The sequence below is a fragment of the Sinocyclocheilus rhinocerous genome, unplaced genomic scaffold (genome assembly GCF_001515625.1).
Source record: "Sinocyclocheilus rhinocerous isolate Xijiao unplaced genomic scaffold, SAMN03320098_v1.1 scaffold287, whole genome shotgun sequence".
Lineage (NCBI taxonomy): Eukaryota > Metazoa > Chordata > Actinopteri > Cypriniformes > Cyprinidae > Sinocyclocheilus > Sinocyclocheilus rhinocerous.
Window position 1 is genome coordinate 658,114 of NW_015633524.1, and position 9,270 is coordinate 667,383.

Below are 9,270 nucleotides of genomic sequence, written 5' to 3' on the forward strand. Positions count from 1 at the left end.
GAAAGAGAGAGAGAGAGAGAAAACAGAATGACATTAACTTTTCTTCAAACCATGCTAGTAGAGTGGTTTATTTTCAATCCCCTTCTCTTCTATTATAAAATGAATATGAAAATGAATATAATAGATTTCTTAAAACTAGTGTTACAGGCAATGTCTGTAAAAAATCAGAACCTGTAGAAACGATGTCAGTATGACTATAAGAACTAATGTTTCTGTATTGTAAGTTAGTTCAAGGCTGGCTCCTCTTACTCATTTTCTATGGCCCTTGGAAGTGTGTAGAACACTGTCTTCAGTAAACTCGCTGTCAACTGATTGAACTTCATATTTGACTCCTGGTCTTCATTGAGCATACTGGTCTCTCTATGGTTTAACTGTAATTCAATCATGACAACTCTCAGAAGATTTTAGCATGGTAATGGATATGAAATTGTTAATGTATTTGGCAGAATAGATCTGCTACGGTGCTGAATTGCTGCTGCTGTTGGTTATTGCTGTTGCTGCTGCAAAGCAAGTACAGGAACTTGGCACTGCCAATTAGGGTTGGGTATCGTTTGAATTTGATCAATTCCGATTCCGATTCTGCTTATCGATTCCGATTCTTTTCGATTCCCAGTTTCGATTCCAATGTGATTAAATAATGATATCAAACATTTATCCTGTGTCTCTTTTTTTGCAAACCATTTATTGGAGCTGAATACCATGAACAAAAATCAACAGGCTACATAAAAACGGGACTCTTTATGAGCTGTTTAGCAAAATAGAACTGCATGATTCTGGATAAATTGAGTTTTTTTTCCCCCAATGGAAGTTGTGGTTCTCTCATGATTCTGAAGAAAAAACATTAACAGGGTTGCATATAAAATGTCTGTCATAGCTAAATATTATATATTTGGTCATTAAAATTAGTTAAAACTGTAATTACAGTTTTTTTTTTACAGTATTACAGTATTTTGAATATCAGTTCAAGGGAGTTCAAATGTTGAGATTGTTCAACATTGTTGTATAATTTTAATTGCTGGTTAAGGGGTTAAAGGGATAGATAGCACACCCAAAAATGTAAAAATCGGTTATCGTTTACTCACCCTCAAGTTGTTCCAAACCTGTATGAATTTCTTTCTTCCTTAGTACACAAATGAAGATACTTTGAATACTGTGTGTAACCGAACAGTTGACAGTTCCCATTGACTGCCATAGTATGGTTTGGTTACCAACATTCTTCAAAATATCTTCTTTTGTTTTCAACACGAGAAAAAAAACCTCACACAGGTTTGGAACAACATGAGGGTGAGTAAATGATGACAGATTATCCATTTTTGGCAGAACTATCCCTTTAACTATCTACTTATCATGCTAGGTTAGTTTTAATTAATAGTCTTTCATATAGTTCTCACAACAACAAAAATCATAGTATTTGTGCTTCTAATGAGTAAAAAAGTAATGGGATTCTGTGTAGGGAAAGTTCAGGGGATTTTCGAAAACATGACATACATAAGTACATGTGAGTACATAGATGCAAGGCATTCTGATGAAAAGGACTGTGGGTAATAATGACTCATTGTCTACAGAAATGGTTGTTAGGGGTCTCTAATGTGGGAGGTCAGACAGAGCTAATGCTGGACTCACAGTGAGAATGATGTCACAACACCCCCCAAAGCAGCCCACGCCAGAGCAGGAAATGCCTCATCTGACCTGCTGCACAACAGCGAGGTTCTTAAGAAATACATGCATTTAAAGTCTGTCTAGACAGTGAGGATGACCATAAGAGAACAATAACACTTTAGGGGCACAACAAATAATATGAAGTGACCCAGTCTGTGACCCTTCTGTGCAGCAATTATGGAGTTAGCAGATGTTAGGAAAGTTGTGCTCAGTGTTGATTAAAAATGTATTTGTGCTTTAGAGGAAACGTTGTATATTGTACCTACGTATAGTACAATGTGTGACTTATTGCTGGCTTTGGGAGCATGTATTACCGTAGCTGTTATGTGGGAATAAGAGGAAGACCTTCATTTTCCTGCAGATAGATGCTAGAGGAACTTGGCCTCTTTGTGATCTCCCGGATACGGAGCAATTTAACGGCCACAGGAAGTGTGTGTGCTGTATAGAGTGTATTGAGAGAAGTGATACTGTGGGGGAAAACAGTTATCAGAGTGTGTGCGCTGCTCTACGTACTGTACATACACAGGGCAGCATGTCACAGGCCTGCTGCTCAGGTCATGTGTCCCATTCAAAATCAAATAAACACCTGGGAAAAAGGCATGTATCCTGGTTTTTCTAGTTATATTATACGTTTTGCTTGACTGGCATAATGTAATTTTACACAGATTGAATTAGAACTATATAATACAGTGTTGCTACATGAGTTTCTTATTATTCCAAATAAACTAAATCCAACAAAAATTCCAAACAACATTGCCACAATTCTGAAATAAATAAATAAACAAATAAACATCTGTTATCAATTATTATTAGTGTGCAAATAAAAATAATGGTTATTTTTATTATTAATGTTGAAAATGTATTTTTTATTAATAAGATAAATTATTATTTAATTAATAATATTAATATTTTGTAGGATTTTTTGATGAATAGAAGGTTCAAATGAATAGCAGGAATACATTACATGTTACAGTATATTCAAATAGAAAACATTTATTTTAAATTGTAATAACATTTCATAATATTACTATTTAACTGTATTTTTGATTAAATAAATGCAGCTTTGCTGAATATAAGAGACAAAAATGGTAGTTTAAGTAAGAAAACTAATTAAATGAACACACTTATAATTTCAATTATATTTTATGTCTTACCATTTTCCTTGACTGTTGCTGAACTGTTGAACAGAGTAACCAAACTGTTCTGCTGCCAACTGTGAGAAGATCTTAGCTCCAGAAGTCCCCACATTAAAACCTTGAGCTTTATCAATGCTGAAACCTGTAGAGACATGCAAATATCAGTCTTTTGTCTTTTATATAACATACACATATTACACTAACAGAAAAACAAGAATAAGGAAGCAGAACAATATCTTGTCTGATAAGCTACATTATATCCTCTGTGTGTGTGTTTTTTTTTTGATATGCAGACAAGCTACAGCATGAATGTGAACCTATGAGAGATGGAGCGATCGAGTGCAGGAAAACTTTGATGTAGTCATTCTTGGAGATAGTAAACAATATTTACTCACATTTACTCACAGAGATGAACCTCGCGGTTTTGTGAAAGAGCTTTATGGGTCAAATGACATGAGTATAAAGGAACAACCTTTTAAAAATCTATTTAAAAAATGTGTCATGTTCTAAAAATATAAGATTTGTATTCATGCTGGGAATACATTACATGTTACAGTGTATTCAAATAGAAAACATTTATTTTAAATTGTAATAACATTTCATAATATTACTATTTAACTGTATTTATGATTAAATAAATGCAGCTTTGCTGAATATAAGAGACAAAAATGGTAGTTTAAGTAAGAAAACTAATTAAATGAATACACAATTTCAATTATATTTTATGTCTTACCATTTTCCTTGACTGTTGCTGAACTGTTGAACAGAGTAACCAAACTGTTCTGCTGCCAACTGTGAGAAGATCTTAGCTCCAGAAGTCCCCACATTAAAACCTTGAGCTTTATCAATGCTGAAACCTGTAGAGACATGCAAATATCAGTCTTTTGTCTTATATATAACATACACATATTACACTAACAGAAAAACAAGAATAAGGAAGCAGAACAATATCTTGTCTGATAAGCTACATTATATCCTCTGTGTGTGTGTTTTTTTTTTGATATGCAGACAAGCTACAGCATGAATGTGAACCTATGAGAGATGGAGCGATCGAGTGCAGGAAAACTTTGATGTAGTCATTCTTGGAGATAGTAAACAATATTTACTCACATTTACTCACAGAGATGAACCTCGCGGTTTTGTGAAAGAGCTTTATGGGTCAAATGACATGAGTATAAAGGAACAACCTTTTAAAAATCTATTTAAAAAATGTGTCATGTTCTAAAAATATAAGATTTGTATTCATGCTGGTTTCATATGGGTTTAAACTTTTAAAACTTTTTAAAGACAAGTTTCAATTTAATGATTCATTACACTTTGAATTATGTGAGTGCACACAAAAAAGTTCTTAATATACTTTAACAGTCTCAGTTATGTTCCTTTGATAAAATGTAGAAACATGCCTGAGCAGAGCTTCACTCTGATGAGTCAAAGCTCCCTGTGCATCTTTAAACATCTTCATCTATCTTGGTCATCTGGTCTCTCTGTTTATTTTTGTTATCATTTTAATCTGAAGCTCAGTAGAAATGACATAATCTGCTAAAAATAAGTGTGATCAACATGAATGAAGTAACATATAGTATTTCCTCTATATGAGTTCTCCATTGATTATTTAAAGAGACAGGCACACAGTCAGCACACAAAGACAGCCTTTAAACAGTGTAGTGAGCAGCAGTGCTGATGGACACATGAAACGAGACAGAGGATGAATTAAGTCATGAACAGAACTGAACGGAAACAGTCTGGAGAGGTCAGACTGTGGGGTTAAAGAGAGAGAGATAACGTGCTTCCAGTCCAGTGCCCTCTTTATGATCAGTAAGCCAGTTTAGACACTGATCTTTGACACCATTCAGAACAGACAATAACTACAACACTTTTGACAAGCATCCTACACCATTTAACCATGATGTTTTGACCACTGTGTGGGTAAAGCCACATTTATTACTAATGATAATCTGAATAAATAATTATTCTTCCAAGTAATATAGATCACTAACTTCAGGCAGTTTGTGGTTGCCACGCACTTCAAAATAGGGGGGTTTTCAATCCCATAGAGGAACCATTTTTGGTTCCCCAAAGAACCTTTCAGTGAACAGTACTCAAAATAAGCATGTTTTTCTGTGCGAAGAACATTTAAATAATTTAAAGAACTTTTTTTTTCCCACTACAAAGCACATTTGTGGAATGCAAAGATTCCATGGACGTTAAAGGCTTTTCATGCAACCATTGATGCAAGAACTGTTATTTTTAAGTGTAAGCAACTTATTTATTCAATCAGAATTTGGAGTCTGAACTGTGATATACAGTATATATATATATATATTAGTGCTGTCAAATGATTCATTGCGATTAATCGCATCCAAAATATTTTTTTTGTTTGCATAATATATGTGTTTTCTGTGTATATTTATTATGTATATATAAATACACACACATACAGTATTTTGAAAATATTTCCATGTATTTCCATGTCTATATTTATATTCATATAATTTGTATTATAAATAAATATATTTAATATATAAACATAACATATTTTTCTGAAATATATTGTTCAGTAAACCATTCAAAAAAAAAAAAAAAAAGTTTAGTTTTTCCCCCTGCTGTACCGAAATCATACCGAACCGTGACGTTAAAACCGAGGTACGTACCGAACTGTCATATTTGTGTACCGTTACACCCCTAATATATATATATATATAGAGAGAGAGAAAGAGAGAGAAAGAGAGAGAGAGATTTCAGGGAACATAATATTTTATTAAAAATGCTTGACATTTTGTCCCCAGATTATCTAAACCCTGTTACCATCAAACACTGCCCTTATTACAATAAATTGTAAAAAAGAAAAAAAAATGTAATCATCATACAGAATACAAACGTTTCAGTCAAAATTAAAGCCTCCTGTTTTTTCTTTATATTATGAGTTTGTCAGTACACCGAAAAAATGCTTTTTGATTTTACTTTTAATTTTAGACATACTTTTTTAGTTGAACTTAGGGAGTGTTTACACCAGAGCTGTCCAAACTCGGTCCTGGAGGGCCGGTGTCCTGCAGAGTTTAGCTCCAACTTGCCTCAACACACCTGCCTGAAAGTTTCTATGCCTAGTAAGAGCTTGATTAGCTGGTTCAGGTGTGTTTAATTAGGGTTGGAGCTAAACTCTGCAGGACACCGACCCTCCAGGACCGAGTTTGGACAGCCCTGGTTTACACGATACAGTTTTCACCTACAAACTTTTTATGTCATGTTCATTTACACGACAACAGCGTTTTGAGGGATAGAAAATGCAAACGTTTGAAAACGGGTTTCAAAGTGCAAGGTTTTGAAAATGATACTTTACAGTCTCTGTGACTACAAAAATGTGAATTTGTGAAAATGGTGACATCATGCTCATGCGTATTACGTGTTCAGTCTATAGATATGTGCGTGTGTGCAGCCGTGTGGTGTTCCTTCACAAATGACATCGCCATCTACTGGCCTGGCATGAATAATAAAAATTTTTTTATCGCTTTCGTGAAGTGAATCCGTGTGAACGGGATCATTTTGACATGTCGTCTGTACACAAAACTTTTAAAAAAACTTTTCACTTTTTAAAGAAACTTTTCAGTTTTTTGTACATTGTTGTCAAGTAAACATACCTTCAGTCAATGTTTTTAGTTCTATCAGCTCAGTAACAGTTCATGTGATTCCACCCATATCTAATAATGTTCATTCTACTTGATATACTTACAGTATACTTATGAATCAGTGGTGTACAAACAGCATTCATTAAAATGTTTTGTTGGTCTAACTTAAAACAATTGAATCAATTTATCTGAATTTAAACTGTCTGTGTGTTTGATTAAACTGAAAGAACTGTTAAGTGTTTAATGTGCAGCTATGTTGGACATCTAACAGAGTTTCTGTAGATGGTTTTCTTTGTGGTTAACGCTGTGCTGAAGTGTAGATGTGCTTTGGTTGAATGTGGCTGCCATGCACACAAGTGCTGCACACAGTGTTGCCAACTGCTTTCAATTGAAAGTAGCTAAAACTGGTAGCTAAATGTCACTAGATGACATCACAATGGCAAATTCACTGATCTATATAAAGATGAACGTAGATCAGTGGGCAAGATGAGAACTTAGATAAGGTTTGTCCAAGAAGTTGCTATATTTGTCCCTAAACTTTTGAAAAAAGTCTCAAAAGGGGCGGGGAAGTCGTTAAATCTAGCTACAAAGTAGCTAAATTGCCAACACTGGCTGGCTGCACATTTGTCTGATGGGGAGGAGGAGCCAGTAGAACCAGTCCATCTAAAGCCTTGTCCAAATACCCACACTTGCAGTCTTTGCACTTGACCACTTGATTACTTAAATGACGTATTTCCTGTATTTGGCCGAAGTCTTATTGTACCTAAAGGGTGCATACTTTTACCTTAAAGATACATATTACAACCTAAAGTGAGCATATTAGTACCTAAAAGGTACAAAAGTGTACCTTCTTAAAAAGGTATTGCCCCAATGACTCCCTTTTGTACCTTTTTTTTTACTGAGTGTACCTACACAAACTTCAACAATGGAAACTTTTAAATGTCCAGCATAACTGAACATTAAAACATAACAGGCCTTTCCCTTTACTCAAAACACATAAATAACACCTAATCTCAATCAAACTCTAGATTCATTCCTGTGCAAAGCATGATGGGAATTGGGAACTAAAAATCAATAGCACAGTTTCAGTTTTCCAACCAAACTGATTCATGGACTTCCATTTTACAAGTCTGAAATTGAATAACAATGAAATGACATGAAAATATTCAAGAATTGCACTGCTAATGTAAAGAAGTCTTAACCAATTCTATTGCCTTGATTTTGTACAGTAAAAAACTGAATAATACATTAAATGCTCTTTCTAACAAACCTTTATTACTTTACAGACCTGCAGTTTAGTAATGGCTAAATTAAGTGAAACTGTCAAACTTGGCTACATCCCAATATGCATTAAATATGTAGACTGAGAATTTATAAACACTTAAATATATATTTGTGTAAGAGAATGGAATATGTACTTTAACAGAAATGTACTTTAATTTTTTTTTCAAAATAAAACCATCAACTTATAACCCTTTTGTTTGTCAAAGTGCAAAATATGCTAACACCAAACTACTACATGTGATAAATTACCAAATTGTGTGAAAGTGCATAGTTTACGTTACGTTCGCACAATACAGTGAACCACAAAAATGTTCCTCACAGACCCATTTAAAGGAAACAAAAAGGCTAAAACTGGTAATAAATTTCTCACATATACACAAAACCCATTAATCTCCTATACAAAGTATTTTCTCAAGTGCACTGAGCTTGACTTATTTACAACACTTCAGCTGTAAGTTCAGCGTTGTTGTCATTCAGTTTTACAGCATGACCAGTGTTGGGGAAAGTTACTTTTAAAAGTAATGCATTACAATATTGCGTTACTCCATAAAAAAGTAACTAATTACGTTACTTGGTTACTTTTTATTCATTTTGAGGAATACTGAATCTGTGTTTTTTTTGTTTTTTGTGAGTGAGATGAATTAATGCATATTCATATTTATTTTAGAACTACAGTAACATCTTCTGATTTCTCTCAACATGGGGACAGGAGAGCTGTCAGTCAATAAATTGGAAAAAAAAGTAACTTGCGTTACTTATTTGAAAAAGTAACTCAGATATTCTCTTGTAAATTAAAAAGTAATGCGTTACTTTACTAGTTACTTGAAAAAAGTAATCCGATTACGTAACTCGCGTTACTTGTAATGCGTTACCCCCAACACTGAACATGACAATATTGTAATAGAAATAAACCTGCATGTTTGCATAAGTACTTACACAGAACAGCGAGAAGTACCTGCAGAATATTCATTTTATTGATTTTAAGTCCACAGTGCCATCCAGCATCGAGCTCTCCAGTGTCTCTGCATCCAGTCCAGTGTGAGTGTGAAACAGCCGAGCAGCGCTGGAGCTGGGCGGGGGCGGAGGAGGAAGAGGGCGGATTGCTCGAACACCTCAACTCAGCTCCCACAAACTAAGCCCAAGCTCACACCTTCAAACGCAACCATGTATGGTGAAAGTACGTCGAACAGGTGAAAAGTTCGCCTACCCATTGCGAGGCAACAGAATATGATGAAAATCAAAAGCTTTTGCCAAATTTTTTGGTGCACAGCAAATACTTAGGTATGGCTGTTACTAAATAAAATGGCTACAGATCAACAACAGCTGCATTGGTAAAATCGTGCTAAACGTTATCTTATGGAGATTAAAATTAAAAGCTGAAAGTGTAAAAATGTATAATTAACAGGATGAACTGCAGCTGTGGTTACTTTTGACATGACGTGTTTCCACAGATATTAACATCGTCAATTTAGAAAAGTTTTTTTTTTTGTTCATTTTTTAAATTACATTAATCTATCTATCTATTTTTGTTTGCATTATTTATATTTATTATTTATATTGTTTGTTTG

At 34.2% G+C, this 9,270-nt stretch overlaps 1 protein-coding gene across 1 annotated transcript in view; it reads right to left on the minus strand.

Moving 5' to 3' along the window:
• LOC107744091 (integrin alpha-2-like) overlaps nt 1–8,750 on the minus strand; it is a 30,631-nt gene extending 21,881 nt beyond the window's left edge. Inside the window, exons 1-2 of the mRNA XM_016557575.1 lie at nt 8,639–8,750; nt 3,529–3,652 (exon numbers count right to left, since the gene is read on the minus strand). Coding sequence (XP_016413061.1) covers nt 3,529–3,652; nt 8,639–8,672 — 158 coding nt within the window. The 5' untranslated portion in view covers nt 8,673–8,750. The remainder of the gene's footprint in view (nt 1–3,528; nt 3,653–8,638) is intronic.
• Nucleotides 8,751–9,270: the final 520 nt, after the last annotated feature.